Source organism: Eptatretus burgeri, chromosome 3, assembly GCF_056783735.1.
Source record: "Eptatretus burgeri isolate ZD-2024b chromosome 3, Ebu_testis_v1, whole genome shotgun sequence".
Classification (NCBI taxonomy): Eukaryota; Metazoa; Chordata; class Myxini; order Myxiniformes; family Myxinidae; genus Eptatretus; species Eptatretus burgeri.
The window spans coordinates 30,085,562-30,113,078 of NC_140963.1; the positions used below are offsets into that span (position 1 = coordinate 30,085,562).

The 27,517-nt window shown below is 37.7% G+C and overlaps 2 protein-coding genes across 9 annotated transcripts in view; both read right to left on the reverse strand.

The window, feature by feature from the left end:
* MOCOS (molybdenum cofactor sulfurase) overlaps positions 1-27,517 on the reverse strand; it is a 366,395-nt gene that overhangs the window by 271,573 nt on the left and 67,305 nt on the right. The gene's annotated exons all lie outside the window — the stretch shown is intronic.
* On the reverse strand, positions 1-27,517 carry LOC147029618 (uncharacterized). The gene is made up of 4 exons (XM_085872015.1): positions 26,527-27,517; positions 26,218-26,430; positions 25,445-26,121; positions 1-94 (listed from the first exon to the last, which is right to left on the reverse strand). The coding sequence occupies exons 1-4, from the start codon at positions 26,617-26,619 to the stop codon at positions 1-3; spliced, it is 1,077 nt and encodes a 358-aa protein (XP_085728141.1). The 5' UTR covers positions 26,620-27,517.

Below are 27,517 nucleotides of genomic sequence, written 5' to 3' on the forward strand. Positions count from 1 at the left end.
CTAAATCCCTGGAGGAAGTCCATGGTCCGGAGGGATGGCAAATGCCAACGAGATGCTATCCCTGACGGCAGGGCTGTTTTTAGCGGGTAACGTACTTCGAACAAAGGAAAGTACATGTCAGAGAATTTTATTGGAGGTCTGGGAGGATCCTTCGGTCTGGGTCCGCTTCAGCCTGGGGCTGAACAGAGATCAGGGATATCTTGACGGGAAGCTGGAGTCTTCGCCGTACCTTGAGTGAGTTCGTTACTCAGCTCATGGTGCTGTACTGGGTACAGTAGAGGCATTGGGGAAAAGCCAATCCCCTCTGGCCAAAGGGAGGGAGGTTGGAATACCACCTCCACGAGGGGTATGAGACCCAGCTCACTGTGTGAGTGTGTGTGTGATAAAGTGCGATTGTTATGTGATTGTGTGGATTGAGGTTATGTGGTTCGAACGATAAGTGCTATATAGTTGCTTTATTACAGTGCTGGCCAGCATTTATTGCATTTTCGCAACATTGAAGTGGATACTATGGTATTTGTGACCTCTTAATGGTTTGAAAGATGGGAAATGCTGTTCGAAAGAGTGATGAGATTGTGTATATCAAAGCGACATGCCCCAGGCCACGCAGAGGGACATGCGCGAGATATATGTTTGATAAATACGGACCTGATTCTGAGAGAGACGTTGCAAATTGGTGCGTTTGGTCTATGAACAGTAAATTTCCTTTTCCTGAGAATGGTACGTTTGATCGGGATTGTTTGAATCACCCGAGGAAAGTTCTGGAGTGAAATGAAGAGGATCAATGAGGAGCCAGAGGAGTACTTAAAGAGGAGATAAGGAATGCATGGAGAGAAGGGAGTGCAGACACAACACAGGGAGAGGGCTCCTCTTGGTGACAGGTTTGGAGTGCAGAGGAGCTATTCAAAGGAGCCAGGGACTGCATTGATCAGCCTGGCCACCTCTTCTGCATAAAGGCAACTTCAAATGGCCTGTGGGATGGCACATGGCCTGCCGTGTTAGGGTGAGTTGCCTCCAGCAGCTGGGGTATGAAAAAATAAAAAGAAGAAGGTTCACTGTAATGAATACTCAAGGGGGACCTTTTGAGCAGGCCCTGAGGATGACTGACCTTCAGTTGCTGTGCACTCACCCACACAAACTGGTATCATTGCTGTGCCTTTATCTCACAGATGACAGGTCCTGGGCCATGGTTAGTGTAAATATGAGTTAAGATTGTAAATAAGTTATTAACCCACCTGTGTGTCAGTTTTAGCGCCGGCAATTTAGTTGTCGTCTGTATGAGTCTGTTAGTTAGTTACGCAGCACACTAGGTTATTTACTTTTGGGACGTGTGTGCAAATGTCGCACTCAGGGATCCGCAGTTAAAACGTACTAAGGGAAAACTTACACATGCTGGTCACACGCAAATTTGACGACTCGGGACGAGTCTGTAAAAACGTGAGGGGGTAGTGTTACGAATCTGGCAGCCATGAGCACACAACAGACAGGTCCCCAGAGCTCAGTTATTTTGTTTAGTATTTGTGTATAGTTGGAATCCGTCCCCTGTGTCTAATGGGTGATTAAATGTTCGTACGCTGCGGAGTTATTTTGATAGTCAGGGTTTTCATTTACATTTTCAACGACGCCAACAACACCATCGCACCATCCTGACGCCATAACGCTCGCGGTAGGCGGAGTTCAATGAAGGACTTGGCGTCTCTCTCAACCAATCAGAGAGATGTGAGCGAGTTTGCCGTCGTTCGGCCAATGGGAGCCAACGCAGGACAATATTACTCATCTCCCTGTTTGAGGGGCGGTCCGCCGTGACGCCCGCCACGCCCCCCCCCCAGTCCAATCAGCGGACTTGGCGCCCCTTTTGGCCAATCACAGGGGCAATGAGTGGATCGCGCGCCAAAACCATCCAGTAAGGGGGGGCGGGTTACGAGAGGGAGTCCCCTCCCCCCTGGACGGGAGTGAATAATTGATCGGCGCGATCCGACTGGGAGCAGTTGGGGTTTGCCTGCTGGACCATCTCGGATCGCCTCGCCTTGCCTGCTGGCGCTCGCTGCCTTGTCCGCCCTCGCACTGGTTGGCATCCGTCCTTCATCCTCCGTCCCTGGTGCTTGGAGTGGCATCGTTGTTGCGGGTTCAAATTCCGCCAAGCAGAATGTCGAAGACCATATGAGGTGGACATGTCCAAGCTAGCTCTGGTCTCCAGCTCACCTTTCATCGAGCTGGAGGCCTTCAATAAAGACCCGACCGGGTCCATTTCTGGGTATCTGTGTGTGCATGTGTGTGTGTCTGTGTGCCCCGTCTATAAGTAGAAATATTAAGTGCTTTTGTTGTACATTAATTGCATTGCTTAGTTGTGATAACTCTGCCCTTACGTGCTCCCCTCGTCCCCCGATTGTTGTAAATAAATTCCCCTCTTGTTGAATGTACCAGCTCATCCTTGTCCTTTCTACCATTGGTTTGCCATGCTGCGAATGGGGATTAGGAGGCTTCGTTGTTGCCATAATCATGCAATTGGCCCGGCAGGAATCTTGTACTCTCCGCTCGGGGTACGACTCGGATCCGGCTCGGTAACAGCCCGGATGGCGCAGATCGTGCCGAGGGTGAATTTCCCTGGTAGTTTGGACGACGTGGGTATTTAGGTATATTGAAATTGGCAATTGACCCTATCCCATGTGGTCGACCTATTGGCAATCTTCGGTCCGATAAGGGACCCATGACCTTTCGGATTTATCGGAAAGGTACGACCTAAATTCCGGGTGTTTGGTGGAGCCGACTGTACTTCTCCCCCTGGCGGTCGTGCTCGCTGCAGAGACCCGGCCCCACAACAATATATATATATATATATATATATATATATATATATATATATATATATATATATATATATATATATATATATATATATATATATATATATATATACAGGCCCGTAGCCAGAGCTCAGTATTAAGGGGGGCATATGAACTGGATGGGGGGGCACAATTATTATATTTCATATTTTTGATAACCCGGTATACTATTGTATTCATGCAGCATTGACACATCTATACTGAGGTTGCCGTCGCATATTAACCAAATTAATCTCAGCTAGATTTAATATGTTCCGATGTTTTTGGCCTAAAATTATTCGAATGCAGGAGAGCCGCAACAAACTGGCACATTCACAATGCGGATATTCAATGATTAGACAATTGGCACCAATTCAGGTGCACTTATACAAGGTGTTGTCAAGAATTGGCATTAGAAAAATTAATATACCAGAGATACAATGACTAAAGGGGGAGGTTGGCACCAGAATCAGTGCACTTTGAAATAAGATACAGTAGGCTATGACCTGCGATCATCACATTAAACTATCAACAGCAAATACGACCAGCCTGAAGATACCACAAGGTCCGCATTTAAAGCATTCAATTACACAAAGGTAAGGTTATGCACAAAGCACCAGATATGGGATATGCAAAGCACCAAACACAACATTTAACTTAAACATCAGAAGTACAAAGCAGCCGACCACGGCGGGTGCTGACCACAACCACACTGCAGACACAACGACACACGCATCACCAGCAGTCACACACATAATCTGAACCCCTCGTATAGTTTTTATACCGCTGTACTCGCTGTCAGAAGAGCTGCAGGCGACGTGTCTCGGTGTGGAATCTTCTGAGGACCTTCTCCTTCCATTCATTCAGGCATTTACGTGTGAGGTCTCTCTCGAAGGCCAGCTGTACCAGTTGTGCATTGCGTGCATGGCGCATGGACCGTCGATGGTCAGTGAAGACATTCCTCAATGTTGAGAATGAGTTTTCACACATGGCAGTGGATGCACCAAATGTTAGTCCAAGTCTCATAGCAGTCACTACACTTGGCATGGCTTCCAGCGTTTTGTAGTATGTTGAGAGGAGTTTTGTGTTGTCCATCTCTTGTTTGGCTGCTTTTCTGTCTGTGAGCGAATAAACTGCTTTGCAACCACACACTCTGTTTCACTGAGGGTTGACTTTGTTAATGTCATGATGTGCTGGAGCAAGTGGGGATCCAAAAACGTGCCATTTTCGGGATTCAAGGCAGCGAGTGAACGGGCGAGTTGTGTGTTGCGCTCACTGAAGCGCTGAGTGATCTCGCCAAGCACAGTGTCAATTGCGCTGTAAAAAACCCTCTGCAGTTCCGTCTTGTCATTGTCGTTGTTTTGTCCTGTAGTCTCCAAAACTACAAACTGTTCCAAGTTCTTATGCATTGTGCGTCTCCGTTTTGGTAGTGCAGGTGTAGAAGTGCGAGCATCGTTGGCCTTGTTCCACAGATCAGTAAACTCATCCTCAGAGCGGAGTTTCTTCACGCACTCTGTAGCACTCGCCACCAGTTCCAACCCCGTTAGCAAGTCCATGTCCTCTGCCTGCAAGAGTCTGTTAGGGCCATCTAACTACATCAGCAGTTTTTGTACAAAGATAGCAGTGAACATGAAGGCAGGCCCAGAGACTTCCCGCAAAAGCCCAATAGCCTCCATCCTCATCTCTGCACCGTAGGCATGCTCTGCATCAATCTCCGACAGTAAGGATGTGATATCCTTAAAAGATCCTATGATCACAGACACGGTGGCTAAATGTTCCATCCACCTTTGATCAAGAAGTCGTTTTAACCGCTCACCTTTATATTGTGCAGCAACAGTGGGCTTTCTGAAGAATTTGTACAGGCAACAACAAACCTCGAGGAAATCAGTGACAGCTTTCTCTGCTGCCAGTGCGTGGATAACTACCAGATGGAGTTGGTGATTCAAGCAGTGCACATAGGGGATTTCTCTTTCCAATATCTCTTGCAACAACTTTTGCACCCCACCGTGCTTCCCAGCCATTACCGAAGCCCCGTCGTACACCTGACTTAATATTTTTGATGTGTCAAGTCCTGTTTTTGTCAGCTCTGCAATTATTAGGTCTGTCAATGTTTTTGCATCTCCAGTGTCGGCTGTAGCTATTGTGAGTAGACGCTCTGTTGCTTCATTTGATGCCGATACAAAGCGAATGATGATTGATATGTTCTCACATTCAGTGGGGTCCCTCGTCCCATCCACCTTGATGGTAAACCACGATGTGCCTACTTCTTCCACGATGGCATCCGTCACAACATTACTCAATGTGCAGATCAGTTCATTCTGGATTTCCGGACTAGTATAGCTTGCGTTTCATGGGATATGCTTGATTATTTCGGCGAGCTCGGTGTCTTTTTTGAGTGTGTAGTTTAAAAGCGAGAGGAAGAGCCCACTGTGCCCATCTGACATATCCTCAAAATTATCAAGGCTCCCTCTAAAAGGTATTTGATTTTCGGCGAGAAATCCCACAACATCGATAAAAGCAGACACATAGTACCGGTTTCTATTTAGCTGGTCAGCATTGAGGAGTGTGAAAATCTCCTCAGCACAATCGATGCGCCTCTCATTCTCCTTCCACCTCAAAACACAAGTTAAATGTTCCTTTGAAGTTGCATGTTTGTGAAACCCCCTGCCTTTCTCAACGGCATGTTTCCAATTCCGGTAGCCTCGCACTGTGAAAGTAGAGTCCACTGGGCCACGTGCGGTGTTAAACTTCCTACATGGATAGTAGAATGCTGCATCTGTCTGCACACTGTATTCCAGCTATTCATTAGTCTGGTACCACGAGGACACAAATGAGCGACTCCTGTTCTGCAACAGATGGCCAGGGTACCGCTGTAGAACCACTTGATTCGGTCTGTCACTTCCAAGATCATCGGGAAGCGGCTTGACAGTCACAGCTGGTCCCGAGGCCGCCGCCGAGCGTGGGAACTCGGCTGTCTGCACTGGGGCTGCAGCCGCAGGGCTGACGTTGCTGGCTTGGCCAGGTTGGCCAGCTTCTGTCGGTATTTCATCGACATGATCGTCTTTTCCTCCTCCTCCTCCAACTCCTCCCACAACATGTCTTTCATCAACTTCTTCATTTTCGTCGCTTGCATTTTTTCGTTTTCTGAGCCATTTTCGTATATCCATCATCCACGTCTTTTTCTCCTGCTGCAAGCTCGTGCTCTGTGATTCGTCCCTCGCGACTCGCGAGATTTGACGGTTGACGGTTTTATTTATGAAATGATCCATCCATCAAAAACAGGTTTTATCTGCAGAATTTCAAATGTAAGCACGATTGCAAACACACATATTTTTAATTTTTATTATAAAATTACTTTTGTAAGATGGAGGGTTGAATGGTTGTGAAGGTCACGTGGTGCACGTGCACTTCATCTTTAATTATGTAAATTTATGTCTTTTCCTTTATCATATTATCATATTATGACTATATTACATTTATACCTAACTAACAACCAATCAGGTAACCTGCTCAATAGGGTCTCCATATCAAATACGCTGATTGGCTATTCCTTAAAACTAAATGATCCACGATATATATAACCACCCACAACATCGACATTCGACACGAGGTCTTGTGGCTGTCTGTCGTCTTGGCTGCTGGCGTTGGTGCTTGCGTTATTATCTTTTATCTTGTGGTCTTGGACTGTATCGTCTTGCCAATTGCTTTTGGAGATGCGCTGGGAAGCGCACACTTCTCTTTTGACTTATTCAAAAAAGGATATTATTAAAGAACAGTTTATCCAAGAAGGCCTTATTATTCACCATGTTGAACATCTGGAATAAGGATTTTAGTTCACACAGGTGAACTCTTAAACAGCAAGTTCACGGTGGGCGCTCATCCTTAAACACTAAGTTGTTCACAGGGTGCAACAGGGCATAAATGGGTGGCGTACAAGTGGGGGGGCACCAGATGCGCCATGGGGGGCATTGCACCCAAATGCCCCCCCTAGTGACGGGCCTGTATATATATATATATATATATATATATATATATATATATATATATATATATATATATATGTATATATATATATATATATATATATATGTATATTTATGTATATATATATATATATATATATATATATATATATATATATATATATATATATATATGTGTGTATATGTGTGTATATGTGTGTATATATGTGTATATACAGTATATCTTCTTCTTCTTCTTTTGGCTGCTCCCGTTAGGGGTCGCCACAGCGGATCATCTGTATGATCCGCATAGTGATTTGGCACATGTTTTACGCCGGATGCCCTTCCTGACGCAACCCTGGTCGCCTCTTAAGACACAGGGATATGGTACACCTATTTTAACCGGGGTATACACCGGCCCAGTACACTGGTACTCATTTTGCCGACCTCGGAAGGATGGCAGGCTGAGTCAACCTCCTGGTGTATTAATTCAGTGGCCCAACAGGGCTTGAACTCAGGAGCTTTTGGATCTCAAGCCGCTGCCCAAACCACTGTGCCAACACCAGGATATATAAGTGAGTGCCGTCGGATTTTCGTTTTTGACAAAATGATGGAAAAACTTGAACAACGCTACTGCACCAAATGTTGTGTTAAGCTTGACGATTCCCAAGTTGAAACGATCCGCAAGATTCAACAGGCCTTCAGGAACGAGGCAATGGGCTCCACACATATAAAAGAGTGGTACAACCACTTCAAAGATGGTCGCATATCAGTGGAAAGTGAAGTACGTTCTGGTAGGCCCTCAACATCCCGAAATGAGATCGTCATTGACCAAGTGAGGACCCTGCTGATGCAGGATCGTCGAATCACGATCAGAGAACTTGCAGATGAGGCGGGCATCAGCATTGGATTCGTTCATTCCATTGTGAATGAGGATTTGGGCTTAAGGAGAATCTCAGCGAAGTTCGTGCCAAAGCTGCTAACGATCAAGCAGAACCAACTCTGTTTGGAGATCGCACAGGACATGCTGGAGACTGTGAACAGCGATCCCAACTTCTTCAACACAGTGATCACTGGTGATGAGACCACAGTGATCCGTCATTTTGTCAAAAACAAAAATCCGACGGCGCTCACTTACACTTCCTCACTCATCGGCGGTCTGTCGGCGACTGACAGCTTCTGCAGGCGGGAAAATATTCACGCATACGAATTAGGATCGCCTACATACGTGCACCAAACCACACCTCCCTAGCTTCATTTGTTTACGCACGAAAAATTAAGGTTGGATACTTTTTGAACACACCTTGTGTGTGTAATATATATATATATATATATATATATATATATATATATATATATATATATATATATATATATATATATATATATATATATATATATATGTATGTATGTATATATATATATATATATATATATATATATATATATATATATATATATATATATATATATATATATATATATATATATATATGAGTAGGGTAAGAATACTGATTCTGGCTCACTTTTCCCCATGTAAATGAATGGGGGATTTTCAGCGATTCCCTTTTTTTTTCCCTAAAAATAAACCCCTTTTTATCCCAAGGTATATTTATTTGTCTCCCCTTTTAACTTGGAGGTTGAACCTCATTGAATTGAACACCTGGGGGTTGAACAGCTCACTCATTGAACCTATAAAGATTTGTTCATTCTCAAATTCCTTCAATAGTTTAATTTTCTTTGCACAATAATCCCCATCTAAAATATTGACAAACAAAACATTTGAATCTTTATATTTTTGAAGATACCCCTTTTGTGCCATTACGAAATGATAAACTTCTCTTAATGCTCTCATCTGGCCACCTCCTGAGCCACATATCATTTTGAGATTATAGTAAATTGTTTTTTCATTGTTCAATTGATAACCATCAAAGTTTTCAGTCCATTCAAGGATATTCATTTTTTTCTTTACATCCTCTAACTTACTAGTTTTTAAATTAATTCGCTTATTTGTTTTATTTACCTTTGTTTTAGTTATTTTTTCAATAAGACTTATTTGATATTTTTCACATTCATTATGTTTTCCATTTATATACCAAGACTGAGATTTTCTCCACTCTTTAGTTTGATTAATACTTGGTTTAACCATTTATATATTGTGAAAAAACACGGCGGTAGCCCTTAAAAAACCCTAACCCATCTTCCCATCGTTAAAACATAATCTATTTTATACACTCTATCATACAATATCCATATGGAACACAATCTATTCCATTATCTAAAATAAATCTCTTATCATCAAAGGCTCCTAATGCCTTTTTATTTACTTCTTCACTACATATGTAATGTTTATAACTTCTTATTGTATTCATTTTCCTATATTCTTCTTTCTTATTCATCAAACAATTATAATAATTTCTAAAAGTTATTGATTTCTTTATTACATATTTCTTTATTCCCTTTAACCTCTTATCAATCTGTTCACCATACTTATAAGCATATGCCTTTGCTCTCAATCCAATAAACTCACTCATTACTTTTCAACCCAACTCATCCTTAAACTTACCAATAACCTTTTCATTCTTTTTGGAAAATAACTCACTCTTCTTGCTGAAATTACTTGTATCATATACTCCAATATTTTTCTTCATATCTTCATAAACATCATCAGTTTTTATATCTAGGATAAAACTATCAGTGTCCATATACAACAATGAAACATTTTCACCATACTCTTTCTTTAAGTCATTATACAAATAATCATACATCAATATCTTTGATAAATCAAGAACTGCTGTTCCAATATAAATTGGTTTATCCATTACAATACTTTCCTTTTTCATATGAATTGCAGAAAAGTTCTCTGAAAAAACCTCTTCTCTCTCAAAACTTGGTTTATTTATCAATCTCGAAGCTTCTTTCCAAGATGTTGCGAATCTAATGTTTTGCCTGTTTCTAACATTTTCCATAGTCTTTCCAAATACAGCATTATTCATTAATTTATAAAAGTCCCCTTCAAATTTTACTTTTGTATTTGCTCTCATATCTGTATTGAATTGAATATACTTTTTCACCCAAGGACTTTGTTTAAATTTTAAAACTCTATGAATTTTAGCTACTCTCAATCCTTCTCTCAAAAACTGTTTTAAGCTTCTCTGATGTAAAACATATCCCTCTTTATCATAGAATGTTGTTAATAACTTTTCTGTTGATTTGCCTTTAATATTAAAACTTTTATGATAATCACTGAACCATTCTTTCTTTGGGGTTTCTTTCTCACATGCAAAAGGAAGGTCTTTATGCTTATTATGAAGAACACTCGGGTACCTCAAATCAACTTCAAAATAATAACCTTCTTCTTCGTCATTCAATTCCTCTTGAGAAGAAATAACAATATTCATCAAAGCCTTTTCATAATCCTTTTCTTCCACCCACTCTAATTTACCATAAGGTAGAGATTGAGACATTGCCCATCCATACAAATTATTAGCATCAAAATACATCAAATAATTACTATCTTTTTCACTATCATAATTTGGGAGATATTTATTATTTGCTTTCGCATATCTTTTTGAACATACTTGTGATATTCCACCTCTCTTGGACTTCTCAATCATCAAAAGCATATCAACATCACTGATTAAATCTATATCTTGTTTTGTCATTTTCAACATTGCACTCCAAGCTACAATTGTAGCTACAAGCTACAATCGACTGGAACTGATAGGGATGGTTATGAGGTGTGTGTTGGTCCCCATGGGTCAGGAACTATGAACCAGAATAGCACTAAGTTCCTTGACTTTGCAAGAAGTCATGGACTTAGGGTGGCTGGTTCATGGTTTCAGCGCCCGCAAGCTCATCGCTGGACTTGGTATTCCAACGCTGGCGGTGTGGCAAAGGAGATTGACCATGTCCTCATTGACGGTCGTTGGAGGATGATCCAGAACTGCAGGGTCTACCGGAGTGCTCAGTTCCTCAATACTGACCACAGGCTTGTTGTAGCAACTCTAAAGCTGCACCTTAAATCCTGGAGAATGGTACCATCCCAGCCTAGGCTGGATGTTGCCAAGCTCAGGGATGAGAGAGTAGCTGAGGAGTTTGCGAACAGGCTGAGTGGACACTTGGGGGGTCTGGGTGCTTTGGGGGGGCCCTGAAGAGTTGTGGAGCACCTTCAAGACCACCGTCCTTGATGTTGCCGGTGGATGCCTTGGAGTTCACCACAGGGCAAAAGAAGAATTTTGTCTCTCAAGGGACACTGGATACCATTGACCAGAGTCGCAGGGCCAGGCTGAATGGCAGAGCTGAGCTGTTCAGGGAGCTGAGGCGTAAAACTGTACGTGCACTGAGGGTGGACAAGGAGGCCTATGTGCGAGGAATCTGTGAGGGGTAGAGCATCACCTGTGGACAGGTGATTCTCGTCCCGCTTACAGAGGGAATTCGCGCATTACGTTCATCCAAGCCCATCCCTCGGAGCACTGCAGTTCGAGCAGAGAGTGGTAGGCTCTTGACAGAGGAGTCTGAAGTGAAGGCCCGCTGGGCCGGTTACTTTGAGCGGTTGTACAGGCTGATCCCCCAGCTGTCGAGTTGGACGTCAAGGGTGTTACAATCCCTGTTGCTGACCCTCGAATCAACTGTGGTCCACCATCGCTTGTGGAAACACGGGCTGCGGTGAACCAGTTGAAACGGGGCAAAGCTCCAGGGATCTGTGGCATCCATGCCGAACTTCTCAAGGCTGGTGGAAATGCTGCACTCGCGTCGTTGCATGCAGTTTTGTGCTCTGCCTGGAACACAGGCATCATCCCAACTGACTGGAAGAGGGGCCTTGTTGTCCCTCTCTGGAAAGGGAAGGGTGATCGCCAAGACTGCAACAACTACCGAGGGGTGACGCTGCTCTCAGTGCCGGGCAAGGTCTTTGCTCGGATAATTCTTGATAGGGTTCGCCACCATCTGCTTGAGCACCAGCGTCCAGAGCAGTCAGGCTTTACACCAAAGAGGTCAACGATTGACCGTATCCTTGCACTTCGTGTCCTCACCGAACGCAGACGAGAGTTTCGGCAGGGGCTGCTTGCAGCCTATGTTGATCTCTGTAAAGCGTTCGATTCAGTGAATCGGGATGTCCTCTGGAGGATTCTTGGTCTTCGTGGGGTGCCACCAAAACTGATCGATCTGATGTCTGAACTCTACTCTGGTACTGAGAGTGCTGTGAAGTGTGGTGGTACCATCTCTGACTTATTTCCAGTTGTTACTGGAGTTCGTCAGGGGTGTGTACTTGCCCCCACACTTTTCAGCACTTGTATGGACTGGATTTTTGGGAGGATGTCGGAGAGATCAAGTTGCGGTGCATCGTTTGGCAATGTCAAGATCTCGGACCTTGATTTTGCAGATGATGCAGTCATCTTTGCGGAGACTTTAGACATCCTCTTGGGGGCCCTCGAGGTGCTGAATGAGGAGTCGGAGCCGTTGGGATTACGGATTTCTTGGGTCAAAACAAAGATCCAGGCTTTCGGTGACATCTTGGATGCTGCTGTCCTGTCTGTGTCTGTTTGTGGTGAGGATGTTGAGGTCATGGATAGATTCACTTACCTTGGCAGTGATATTCATGTCTCCGCAGGTTGTGAGCCGGAGGTCAATAGACGTCTGGGTCGGGCCTGGGGAGTCATGGATTCACTGGATCATGGGGTGTGGCGCTGCCGGTACCTGTGCGGGAGGACGAAAGTCCGAGTCTTCAGGTCCTTGGTACTTCCAGTCTTGCTCTATGGGTGCGAGACTTGGACTTTGACCAAGGATCTGAGACGGAGACTTAATTCCTTTGGTACCAGGTCTCTTCGGAGAATCCTTGGCTATCGCTGGTCGGATTTTGTGTCCAACGAGCGGTTGCTGAGAGAGACTCGGATGAGATTTGTTACCTGCATAGTCCGTGAGCGTCAGCTGCGGCTGTATGGACATGTGGCTCGTTTTCCTGACGCTGATCCTGCTCACCAGATTCTCTCAGCGAGGGAGTCTCATGAGTGGAGGAGGCCAGTGGGCCGACCACGTGCCTCATGGTTGCAGCAGGTTGACCATCATCTCAAGGAGATGGGGATGGGCCTGGCATCTGCCTGGGGGATGGCCAGACGGAGGCCCCTGGAGTACCGGCGGAAAGTGGACGCAGCGACGCGCTGTTCTGGCACATGCTCCCATACCTGACCTGACCTGACTCCAAGCTAAACCAGGAGCTGTGAAATAGTGGGCAGGGTCTAATCCATAACAATTTTTATTATGACAGAGTGTTCTAAAAGCCTCAAACACATCAGCTAACAATAAAACATCTGTTTTTAGATATAAATCATGATATTCTCCAAGGTTCTTTATCTTAAATATTTTCCATATTTCTTGTGCGTGTTTATATTCCTTATCACTTATCTCTTCTTCATAAAGGTTATTATAGAAACTTTCTTTTGAAGGAAGTTGTGTTTCTTTAAATCTCATAAATGAATCCATATCATCATAAGGATAAATTCCCTTACTTGTAAGAATTTTCTCTTTACTTTGAATTTCATTCCTTGTTTGAATTTCCTCTCTCGTAAGAATTCCTTCTTAAATCAGAATTTCATCTTTAATCTGAATTTCCTCTTTAGTTCGAATTTTCTTTATAATTAGAATTTCATCTTCAGTTAGAATTTCTTCATTAATTAGAGTTTCCTCTTTACTTTGAATTCTCCCTTTAATCTGAATTTCCTCTTTAGTGAGAATTTCCTCTTTTGGAAAGAATGAATTAAGATTTGGAAAAGAGTCCGTGGAGCTTAGATTTGATGCGAGGTAGGCTAGTGGTGTTCCTATAAACTTGTAAGAATCTAGAAACCTAATACGAGTTAAAGGTTTTGTGAATATCATTTTTGAAAATGAAATATACTTTTGACTTGTGTTTGTTATGGCAGAAATATTCCCTGGTGTTTTTGAAAGTTCATTTATAAATAGATGTGTATCATAGTTGGCGCTGTTGTGAAGAAAGACTGGAATAAAAGAAGGTAATTTATAATTAAGATTACAACAGGAATGAGCGGGACCTCTATATTTACCAGTAAGATGACAATGGTCTCTAACTTTAGACTCTTTAATTTCTCCCTCACAAATATGACAGATATTGTTCATTCTAAATTCTAATTTTTCTTCTTTGGTTAATTTCATCGGTTCATTTGTTTCTTTCATTAATTTAGTGAGTCTTATACAATCCTTTTCTAATCGTTTTACAAACTCTTGTGAAGCATTTTTTCCACAATAATGTTCAAGTTTGTTATACTTTTCTCCAACAGATGATTTGATATAATAACAGAAACCACAAGGAATATGTTTTTGATATTTATTTGTATATGGTTCTTTTGGATTAGGAGAAGCAGTATTTATCTTTTTAAGGATACATTCAAAATCAGCGTATATCACAAATGGGTGCATGATAGATTTATTATAATCTTCAAAAGAAATCTTTTCACCAGGTTTAGGCATTGTAATTACAGCTGATTTATGATTACTACAATATTTTGAATGTTGTTCTAATCGTTCTTTTGTATGAAATGAATTAAGACATCGCTTACAAGGATATATTTTGTTTGCTGTTCTGAATACCTGAGAAGAGATTAATCTTGATAAATTATTGATGTATGTGTAATGTGAATTCTTTCCAACACTAAAATATAAAAGGTCAATGTGTGTTTCTTCATTTTTATAGTTGTTTGAAATTTTTAATATTTGAACTTTGTTTGTATCCGTTAATCCATATACATTAATAGAAAGATTATTCTTTTTCTCAAATTTAGGAATATCTGTTAGTGGCATTGGGAATTTAAAATCTTTAATGTCCAAGGTATTCTCATATTTCATATATTGTTTTACTCTTTCTGAATTACATTTTGGTGGATGAAAGTGAGCAAGAACAGACCAGAGAAAACATTTATTATCATTGTTCTTAATATTAACAACTGCCTTCTTTAGTTTTATTTCTTTTGGTAATTCAATATAAGAAGAAGCTTTAAGAGGGTTTGATTTTAGAATGTGTATATCTAAAAAGATGATTTTTTTAATATTGAATCCACTTCCTACCACTGTATTATCAACATCCTCCTCTTGTCTTAATAGTTCTTCATAAACCCCACTATTCAAAAAATCTTGAAATCATGTTATAAAATGAAGACTTGTTCTCATATAAGGAGTATCTTCTTCATCTTGTCTTTTCATATTCATTTTCACTCCCATATAAAACTTTAAAGTTTTCATTTCTTTTAATGTCTTTTTAATAAATTTTTCAACATCGGGTTTCACTATTTCAATTGATTCAGCTATTGATGATGGACCGGGTTCTCCAAATTGAAAAATCCTTATTTTTATATGCCCTTTAAATGCCCCATCAGTGTTTTTAATATAATAGTCTCCCTTTACTTTAAACTCATTTTTCTTGTGTTTTTGTGATTGAAGATGTTTATTATAACTACTCTTCAAAACATCCTTTGAACAGATATCACAATGTTTTCTTTCCAACTCAAGAGGAGATATTTGATGAAATAGATTAAATGTGTGTTTGTTGGTTCGGAGGTGTTTTCTATAATGTTTATATTCGTGATTACAAACATCGCAGTACGTTGTATTCACCATATTTATAGAATAAAACTTTGCTTAAACTAAAATTTTCTTGATGAAAATTTTGTTTAATTTATAGGTGAATCTGTGCTTAAAAACATTTTATCCTCCAACTTTTTCACTTAATAAATACAATGTTTCAAGACACAAAAGACAAGTTTCAATCAATCTCTTCATCTGTTAAAGATACTGAGAAATATGTCAAGGATGTAAAATTGAACAAAGATAAATATAACAACTATTGGATAAAAACTATTATGGTAAATAATATGAGTTCTTCAATTTCCTTCAGTGGAAGGGCTTTTAGTATACCTGGTAGAAAATCAATTAAAGTATCTCTAACAAAAGTTTCTCCTCTCCTTCTAGTAATATATTCAAAACTAGAAAAAGCAATGAAACAAGAAAAAGTATCAAAGAACAAAAACCTTATGGATGAAGCTTTAGAAAGAAAAGATAAGACCATCTGTAATATGCAAGGAGAAATTTGTATTTTTTTCAACAACCCTAAAGATGTAAATCCTGATGAAATAAAGGATGTTAATATATCAGGTGAAATGACATTTCGTTCAATAGTAGTTAACGATAATTTTAAAATTACCTTTAATATAAAAAATGTTGTCGTTGAATCTGATAATGAAAAAGTATATCGATATCGATGGTAATATACAACTGAAAGTATAGATGAATTTCAGTTTAAGTAAAGTTTTACTTTATAAATATGCTAGACTTTCCTGATTCTCCATATGACAAATTTGAGAATTGTCCTGCGTGTGAAAGACGGGGATTAAACACAGAGTCAAAAGCCTATAAACAATGTATATTCTGTGATTATCTTCTAATTAATGATAATAAAAAATATAAAAAGGAAAATAATTCTTTTAGATTTACACCAAAAATAAATTACTTTACAAGATTGATTAGAGAAATGAATGTAAAGTATGAGGGTGATAACACACCTTTCCTTACAAGGGAAGAAACTGAACGTATAAGAGAAATGTTCAAAGGATTGTTGTTGTATATTATTCATGGATGTAATTTTCAGGGAAATATCAACACAAGATATTGTATAAATAAAATAATGGATTATCTTGAAATTAAACCTGAACTTAGGATAAAATATAGAGTTTCTAAAAAAGCCAATAATAAATTAAATAACCTGTTTTTCAAATATATAAATGAATGATTTTTTACCTATTTGGGAAAATAAGATAAAATTTAACAACCATAAAAATCTCCCAAATTCATTAAGATGTCTCATAGTTGGTTCAAGTGGATGTGGAAAAACCTGCTTACTTTTAAAAATGCTCCTCACTCCCAACTTTTTAGATTATGATAATTTAATAATTTTCACAAAGTCGAGTTTTCAACCAGAGTATCAACTACTCTCACAAGGTTTTAATGCTGGTCTTCAAAAAGAAGATATAATCGGTTTATTTAAACGTCAAAAAAACCTAAATGATTATAACATTGAAGATATAATTCAACTATTTTGTGATACACAGAGATGTAAAAAGAAATCAAATCCTATAACTTGTATTCTTAGTGATAATACAGATGATATACCGTCTCCCCAAGATTTGGATAAATCAAAAAGAACCTCGTTATCTTTGATGATTGTGTTAATGAGAGAAACCAAACGGTAATGGACAGCTACTACACAAGAGGGAGACATTCTTCTTGTAATTGTATTTATCTTAGTCAATCGTACTTTCAACTTCCTCGTCGTTCCATCAGAAACAATGCTAATACTTTTATTTTATTCAAGTTAAATTCAATAGATATCAATAATTTTTGGAGAGATAATTGTTCTACATTATGTAGTAAAAAGAAATTTGAGGATTACATGAAGCACACGACTGAAAAATATAAATATATTGTTGTGAAACAAGATGAGATATTAAGGGATATATTTTTTGTTTTATAAACAATTACATATATAAATGACAACTATTATTATAAATCTTGTGGGTAAATCTGCTTCTGGAAAAAACTTTCATAAATCAAGGTTCTTGTGTAGTACAAATGAGAATATTGTAAATTTACTTAAAAAACACCCCGTGATACGCATTGTATCAACAACAACTAGAGCAATAAGACCTGGAGAAATAAAAGGGTGAAGATTATCACTATATTTCAGTGGAGGAACATATGCGATTGAGGAATGAAGGACAAATATTTGAGGAGGTTTCTCTTGGTACAACAAAATATTCACATTGTAAGAGTGAGTTAAGGAAACTAAAATCTGGTGGTGTTGGGATATTAGAAACTAATCCAGAAGGAACGAGACAAATTATTAAATATCTGAGCGGGGTGAAGATTTTATCATTCGGTTTTGATGTTGATGAAGAAACTCAACGCAAACGTATGAAAAGCAGAGATGCAAGGATTAGTGAAGAAGAAATTACAACTCGCATTAATGTTAATAAAGAATTTGATGAAATATTTAAAGAAAAGGATTTATTTGAACACATCTACTTGAATGATGAAGAAAAGGAAAATTTCCCTGTTAATCTTTACAATTTATTAAATGATATTTTACAATAAATAAATGGATACAAAAGAAAGAGCAAGAAGATTTAAGGAACATCAAGAGTTGGTTTCAAAAGTTGTAAAACAACAGGAAGACATAAAGAAGAAACGCAGACAGAAACTAACGGGCGAAGAAGCATTTGAAAGAAAACAAGAGAAATTTTTTAAACCACTTTTAAAAACTTCCCAAGAAGAAATGAAAGATGTTTCCACAGTTCCCACAGTAGAATATACTCCCAGAAAGCTTCAAATGTTAAAAGATTTCAGTCAAATGACGGAGGAAGAATTAGAGCATTTAGGAGAATTAGAATATGATGATGAAGGTTTATTTCAACAACTGGAAGAGATTAATCAACCCCCTGATTATATTGTGAATGCTGTTCAAAACAATGAATATTCAGCGGATTCAAAAACCAAAGCAGGACTCATTCCAACAGAACAACCAGCAATATTTCATCTTGTTCAAGAAAAGGTATTGATATTTAATGATGAATTAAGGTTCTTAAGTTCTGCTCAACCCCCTGTTAAACTAACTCCGAGATTAATGTTTCTTCTCACAAAAGATGGAAGACAAGGTTCAACTGTGAGGGAAGAATCAAAGTATATTGATAAACCATTGGATATGGAAAATAATGATGATAGAGTATATATTGATTTGCTGAACACTCTAAATTATAAGGTTATTCTTTCTGGTAAAAGTAGGAAGAATGAGAAGGAGAAACACATTATTCAGGCTTTAAGTATCCTTGGTTCAGGTATTAGTTTTCTTCCAAATGACCCATCGCAATTAGTTAATAGACTGTTATTGTTGTTAGGCAGTAAGAAGGCTGGAAATAACAATTGTTTTAATGAAGCATCAGCCATTTTAGACCAGTTGATGAACATGAAAATAATTAATAAATCTCAATATAAAGACATTTTATCTCATATTAAATAAGATGAGAAGCACAATCCTGAATTTTAATTTCACAACAAGCGACCACACATCTTCATTCCCATACCCACTACAACTTGACACAACAAAAGAATATGAGGCATCTTTATTGTCCATGGAAACTTATAATACCTTATTTAATATAACCGAGAAAAATGACAAGTTTAGTTATAATCCGGGAAGTGGATACAAAACGATAACAGTCTCACCCGGAGCATACGAGATTTCTCAAATATCTTCCGAAATTGCTCGTCTTATGAAAGAACAGGGTGATGAACCAAAAAATATTGTTATAAACATTCAAAAACATACTTCAAAATCAACGATTAAAGTTAAAAATAACTACAAGGTTGATTTCACAATTTATAATTCATTTAGAGAGTTATTGGGTTTCTCCTCAAAAAAGATTGAAACTAATGGGACGTTTTACAGTGATAATGTCATTCAAATATCCTCAGGAATAAATTCGGTGTTAATTCACTGTGATTTGATTGATGGTGCTTATAATGATGGAAAAAAAACAAATACAATATTTTCATTCAGCGCATACTCAACCCCAATTGGTTATAAATTCAATATGGAACCTAAAAATTTGGTTTATCTACCTGTGTCAGGAAAAACCATACACAGAGTAAATTTTAGGATAACCGACCAAGATAATCGTGTGATTTATTTTAATGGAGAAGTTATATCCATCAGAATTCACCTACGTGAAGTTTTCCAATAAATAAATACGATGGTTATTGTGAGGAAACACGAGTTGGGAAAATATAAAATAATTACAGGGGATGGGATGTTCCTTTCCCCGTACTACAAGGGTGAAGGTATGTATCTTGGTAGAGGATACTATAAACCTAAGAGACAAAGGGGTGTCGGACATCAATTTAGAGGAGATGGGATAATTGATACTCTCATGGGTATTGGTTCAACTATTCTTAAACATAAAGACCTAATTGGTTCAACTGCTTCTGCTGTGGGAAATGTAGCAGGTGCTGTAAAGAGTATAAAAGATGCTCAGAAGGAATCTCATAAATTACAAGCAATAAAAGAAATTAAGAAAGGTAAAACTCAGTTGTCCCCCCAAGAACGACAGAAAATAATTCAAATACTTGGATCAGGGTTTCAAAAGTTTTAACATCTTTTTTCCTAAATAAATACAAGTATGGAAGCAATTGATAGTATCTATGATTTGGATGATACTATTATTATCTCAAACTCCACTAAAAAAGAAGATTACTTCAAGGTAAATGCAATAACTGGAACAGACTGGAATACAAATGGTACAAAAAGTTTTGAAATAAATAATCAACAAACCTATTTGAATCTCTCCGAAAGTTTCTTGTTGTGTAAATTTAAATTCACTAAGGCTGGGAATAACACAAACGCTACACTTGTAAATGATTTCTTCTGGAAAATGTTTGATAGTGTGCGATTGTATATTGGAACACAAGAAGTTGAAGCGGTTGATTATGTCTCTGCTGTATCTGAAATGATGAAATTTACACTCTATACATACAGTGATAGAATGGGAAAGGGGTCTGTCGAAGGTTTTATTCCTGATATGTCAACGGGAACAAACACAGACCCTGGATATATTCAAAGGAAAGGAATGTATAATGATGATACAAAAGCAGAAAATAGTTTTACTGTGGCAGTTCCTCTTAAAGGTATATTTGGATTTTGTGATTATGATAAAGTTCTGTATGGTCTTAAAATTAGATTTCAACTACAAAGGAATGATAATGAAAATAGATTGCTTTTTGGTGTTGGTAGTGCTTTTGGTGAACAGAATAAATTTGTAATTGAGGAGATGAGTTGGTATATCAGTGAATATACTCCTGATCTTAAAACAGAAGAGATGTTGAATCGAAGACTTAACTCAAAGAAACCACTCAGTGTATCATACCTCAAAAGAAGATGTCAACACGTTAAACTCAATCAAACTACTTACACGTGGAATTTGGGTGTTCTGGAAGGAAAGCCACGATATCTGTGGATGATTTTTAAAAAGCCAGATGGTGATACTGCGACTGATAAGAATAATGCATTGAGTGATAATGCTAAGGTGAAACAACTTCGCGTTTCTCTCGATGGAACATTTTATCCACGAGATAGATTGGAAATTAATTGGGAAAAAAATGATTTTGCTGAAGCATACAAGTCTTACCAAAAGGTGTGTGAAAGTAATGGAAATAAAGAACCTATTTTAGATATGACAGCATTTAAAAGTTTGTATACAATCTATGCGTTTGACCTGAGCGCTCAAAAGGAAACTATAAAGTCTAATCGAGTGGATACTTCCCTATACATTGAAAGAGGAGAGAGTGAAGAAGTTGATGCATATTGTTTGCTTTTGGAAGAAACAGAATTGCAGATTAATACAGATAATGGTGTGATGATTAGTCTCACATAATTTTTTGTTAAATAAATGAGTGGCAAAGTACCAACTGGGGTATATGTTAATCAAATCAATCTTCATAAACTATCATCTTGTGTTCAAAATCAAAAGCCTTGTACGATTAACGTTAATACAATTCAGAGAAAAGGAGCAGTAAGAATTGATGTTTTGCTCACAAGAGAACAGGTTAAAATCTTGAATGACACTGGCTCACTTAAAATTAAAATGACAAAACCAATGTTGAAAAAATATTCAATAAGAGAGACGAGTGGAGGATTTCTCCCATTTCTAATTCCTTTATTTGCTGGTTTAAGTGCGGTTGGAGCATTGACGGGTGGTATTTCAACAGCGGTGAAAACTGCCAACGAAAGGAAGGCTCAACTCCAGGCTCAAAAAGAATTGGAAAGACATAACAAAGAGTTGGAGAAACAAATTAGTGGAAGTGGTGTAATTGTAGATTTTGCTGAAAAACTTGAAGGTCTGCCTGATAAAGCGAGATTGTTAGTTGGAGATATGCTTTCTTCTATAGCACAAGCAGGTGTAAAATTAACGAAAAGAGGTAATGGATTATATCTTTCTAATAAATAAATGAGCATTGATGAGTGGTTGAAAGAATTTGGAAAGAATACAACATCAAATTTACAACTTGCCAAATATTGTAAGAAATTAAAAATTCATAATGTGGTTATTTGTATGAGAGATGAATTAACAAATGTGCCGAAACATACAAAGAATATTATTATGAACTTAGAAGATAATGATGGGAACGGTTCTCATTAGGTTTGTATTTTTAATAGTCAAGACAAATATTATTTTGATAGTTTTGGTCTTCCACCACCTGTTGAAGTCATAAAATTCTTACAGAATGGTGTTTATCAAACATTTCAAGTCCAAGAATTAAATTCCAAGTGTTGTGGTCAATTATGTCTATATGTGTTATTTCAACTCAACAAAAATAAAAAATTTTATGATATTATTTTTAATCTAATATAAATGACTTATGTTGGTAAAGATGGTTCTATCTTTGGTGTATCTCAAGAACTGGATATTGATTTATCAAATTATTATACAAAGGCACAGGCTGAACGACATAAATATAATATAAACAAAAATATTAACATGAAAAATGCTTATAAATTAAAAAATTATCCAAGCCCGACTGACGCGAATGACTTGGTGAGATTAAGCGATTTATCACAATATATATACTTAAATAAAATGGCTGTGTATTCCAAAGATACAGAAGTGTTGATATTATCTCCAGGTCATACAGAATTCACAGTTCGAATTAAAATAAATTTTTATAAAGAAGGGCGTATCGTTTGTATGAGAATAGAACAATGGGGGTATGATATGAATGATTTAGGGTATAATTGGTCATTTAAAATTAACCTCGAAGACCTGGAACAATTAAATCAGTCTCGTAAGGAAGAATATGATGCACTTGGTATCGAGAATGAGTTTTGTGGAGCCACGATTAGTAAACAACAAATAAAATAATTTAATAAGGGTAAATATAATAATGGTTTTGCCCTTGTTTATCTCATGAAAACAGAAAAAACAGGATTATATATAATAAGTAAGGAAATACAAAATGATTTAACTATGGGAAGATGGGGAGGTGTTTCGTGCCATAATATTATTCTAACATATATTTCTAATACATAAATGACAGCAAGAAGGCTTCAAGAAAATTATCATTTCTGTGTTCAAGCATACCTTCAAGAAAAGGGTATTCGTTATTTTAATAAATATGTTCTACAACATAAGAATGAGGTATTTTCAATAAAAGATTGGCATTATGCTGATGTTGATAAACCGACAACTTTAGATTTAATTAGAATGTTAAATAATGAAAAAATTATAAAGTTAAGAAAAGGTAAGGCTCTTTTAGAAATTCAAAAGAAATTTTATTGGTTTCCTGTTGTAAAAAAATTATTTTGGATACAGGAATAACAAGAAATCCTGATGAATATATGTATAATATTCTATGGGGTGTAAACGATTCAAGGATAGTAAGGGATGAGGAAGGAGTTGAAGAAGAGAGGGAAGAGGAGGAAAAGGAGAAGGAGGAGAGAGAGAAGAGAGAGAGGGAGGAAAGAGAGAGAATAAATAAATATTATAGTATGGAAACCAGTGAGATTCAAAAAAGAATAGAGGTATTACAGAAAATAACTCAACCCACCGAGGAGGAATACAAAGAATTAACAAGTCTATTTGCAATACTTTCGACAAAACTATTGGCATCGAAAAGCTATTCATTTTAATTCAAGTTTTTTTCTGAAATAAATGGAGGAGAGAGTGAAGGCATTTCTAAGGATTCTTTATGTTTTAAAAATTAAGATTCAAATGTGCATGTTGGAAACTAAAAAGGTTTTTGCACTCTGCAGGAATTTTTCTCATAAATAAATGAGTTATTGTCTCAAATGTAAAAAGAAAACTAATACTAAAAATATTTCATATATTAAAAGTAAAAATAACAGGGTTATACAAAAAGGTATATGTTCGGTGTGTGGTTCAAAAAAATCAATTTATCTCCAAACACAAACTCGGAGGAGATATACAAAGGTTTTTATCAGGAAGTAAATTTACAACTACTGGAATACCAGGGGAATTACATCTACCAGGGTATTCTTTCTGTGGTCCAGGCACAAACTTAGATAAAAGATTAGATGAGGCAGACAATCCTAAATCCTGGAGTAAACCAATCAATAGAGTTGATGAAGTGTGCATGAGACACGATATTGATTATGGGAATACCACAACGTTGGAAGAAAAGCATGAAGCCGATAGAGAAATGTTGTATAATTTGTCTCTGATACAAAATCCAACCTTGAGAGAAAAAGTTGATAGATTCATCGTGAAGAAGATGATTAGTGCTAAATTGAAACTTGGACTTGGAAATTCAAAAAACTTATAGGCTCTAATGATGCCATTAAGACTGAAGAGCAATTAGCTGATGAATTACATAAACCAATATTCACAAAGTTTCAGAGAAGGAAAGTTTATTCCAAGGAAGTTGATTATATCTGGTCTGCTGATTTGATTGAACTCAATAATGATAAGGGGTACAAGTATGCTTTAACCGTTATTGATTTGAGGAGTAGATATGCGTGGGTTGTCCCTTTAAAAAACAAAACAGGTAATACTCTTATGTTAGCTTTTCAACAGATATTTAATAAAAGTAAGAGAAAACCTAAAAAATTGTGGACTGATGAGGGAAGAGAGTTTTATAACAAGACATTTATGAATTTTCTAAAAAAATAACAGTATTACATTATACAGTACCTTTAATGAAGGGAAGGCAGTTGTTGTTGAACGTTTTAATCGTACCTTAAAAGAGAGACTATATAAAAAATTCACACAACTCGGTTCACAACAATGGTCATCTTTTATTCAGGATATTGTGGATAAGTATAATGACACGATTCACACGTCAACAAATATGAAACCATCAGAAACATTTACAAAATTAAAATATGAAAAAGAGATTAATGTCAGAAAACCTAAGTTCAAAGTTGGTGATATCGTAAGAATATATAGGTGGAAATCTCATTTTGAAAAGGGTTTGACTGAACGATGGACGAAAGAACTTTTTAAAATTGTTGATGTAATAGATACGGTTCCTTGGACTTATAAAATATATGATTTGGAAGGGGAAGAGATTTTAGGTTCATTTTATTCACAGGAATTACAAAAGACAAAACTAAGCAGATAATACACCTTTGTGGACACTAGAGGGACAAGTCCGAGGTGTATTACAGTATATAATGTGTGTCAAGGGGGACGTTCTTAGATCTGTGAACCCCAAACACAGAATCCTCAACTGAATAGTCAAGGTTTAACTTTTGTTTGTGTGTGTGTGTGTGTGTGTGTGTGCAATGGGAGCAATAGGTTGGCGCTTCACTCCCTCCTACTATACACCGTTGTGGACACTCGAGGGCCAAGTCCGAGGTGTATAACAGTATATAATGTGTGTCAAGGGGTGGACGTTCTTAGATCTGTGAACCCCAAACACAGAATCCTCAACTGAATAGTCAAGGCTTAACTTTTGTTTGTTGATGTGTATGTGTGTGTGTGTGTGTCCCAACCCTCACATTCAAAATCTCAACCCCAACCCTCACATTCAAAATCTCAACCCCAACTCAATCCTCACCCAACACAGTCTTTTTCAAAATGAGATTTCCACATATATATATATATATATATATATATATATATATATATATATATATATATATATATATATATATATATATATTTTACGTTTTTTTTTTTTCTCTTCTTCCAATTCTGTCTTTTAAGGCTTTCAGGTTTGATGACATAGAAAGAGGGAGTAAGAACTTTCTTGATAGGTTTAAATCCCAAAGAGTGGTAGCATTTCAAGTCTTCAAAATAAACCCAACTTTCCAAGTCTCCAAGGTAGTTATTTAAACCATCAAGGCAGAACTCATTTACTGATTTTTTCAAAATTTGTGAGTCTCCAAGGTAGTTCCCATATTTAAAACCATCTTGGCAGAACCCTTTTCCTGAGTCTCCAAGGTAGTTATTTAAACCATCAAGGCAGAACTCATTTACTGATTTTTTCAAAATTTGTGAGTCTCCAAGGTAAAACTTGTATTCTAGCTCATCAACGTATAACTTGTTCAGTGGGTATTGTCTTGATAACTCACAATGAGTACTATTGCTGTAAAACTCTTTTTCAGGATTTTGCTGGTCTCCAAGGTATAACTCTTTGGTTGGGTCATCAAGGACGAACTCGTTCTGTAGGTCTTGGTCGCTCATAAGGTCTTCAACCAAGCCAACAATTTCGCCCCAAGTTGTAGCAAAAGCAGTATTTTCATTTCGTATTTCAGACACAATTTCCTGTGAGAGAAAATAATAATGTATTAATTAAGTTATTTAATTATTAAATGAGTATGCTTCAATCAAAGTTTGAAAATAGGTAAATAAAAATCTTACCTCAACAGATAAGAGGTTTGAATCCAGTTCATCAACTTGAAGGTTTAGTTCCATACAAGACAGAGAGTTCCAAGGAACACCAAAGTCATCCCACTCAAGGTCTTGCTCGTTCTGTAGGTCTTGGTCGCTCACAAGGTCTTCAACCAAGTCAACAATTTCGCTCCAAGTTGTAGCAAAAGCAGTATTTTCATTTTGTATTTCAGATACAATTTCCTGTGAGAGAAAATAATAATGTATTAATTAAGTTATTTAATTATTAAATGAGTATGCTTCAATCAAAGTTTGAAAATAGGAAAATAAAAATCTTACCTCAATGGATAAGAGGTTTGAATCCAGTTCATCAACTTGAAGGTTTAGTTCCATACAAGACAGAGAGTTCCAGGCAAGCACACAGCACACCATTGCCAGCAAAAACAAATGTTTAAAATGGAGCCTGGGCTTGAAGCTTTTATAGAGAAAGACTGGTGGGTGTGGTTTCCTTTGGAAATTCCCTGGGCAAGCCTAGGCAAGCCTTCATTGGGAAATTTTTCAAAACCATAACATCCTGTAATTTTCTAGTGATTTCTTTGTGAGTCAGAGATGAACTGGAAATGATGTAAGAGTGGGCGGGGCTTAGCAAAAGTAGGCGGGGCTTAGGAAAAGTGGGCGTGGCTTAGAAAAAAATACCTTATGAAAAGTGCACGGAGCTTAGCAAAGTGGGCGGGGCTTAGAAAAAGTGGGCGTGGCTTAGAAAAAAATACCTCACGCAAAGTGGGTGGAGCTTAGCAAAAGTGGGCGGGGCTTAGGAAAAGTGGGCGTGGCTTAGAAAAAATACCTCATGAAAAGTGGGCGGAGCTTAGCAAAGTGGGTGGGGCTTAGAAAAGTGGGCGTGGCTTAGAAAAATACCTCACAAAAAGTGGGTGGAGCTTAGCAAAAGTGGGCGGGGCTTAAAGAAAAGTGGGCGGGGCTTAACAAAAAAATAACCTGTGGCTCAGGAGGTGGTCAAACAAGAGCATTAAGAGAAGTTTATCATTTCGTAATGGCACAAAAGGGGTATCTTCAAAAATATAAAGATTCAAATGTTTTGTTTGTCAATATTTTAGATGGGGATTATTGTGCAAAGAAAATTAAACAATTGAAGGAATTTGAGAATGAACAAATCTTTATAGGTTCAATGAGTGAGCTGTTCAACCCCCAGGTGTTCAATTCAATGAGGTTCAACCTCCAAGTTAAAAGGGGAGACAAATAAATATACCTTGGGATAAAAAGGGGGTTTATTTTTAGGGAAAAAAAAAGGGAATCGCTGAAAATCCCCCATTCA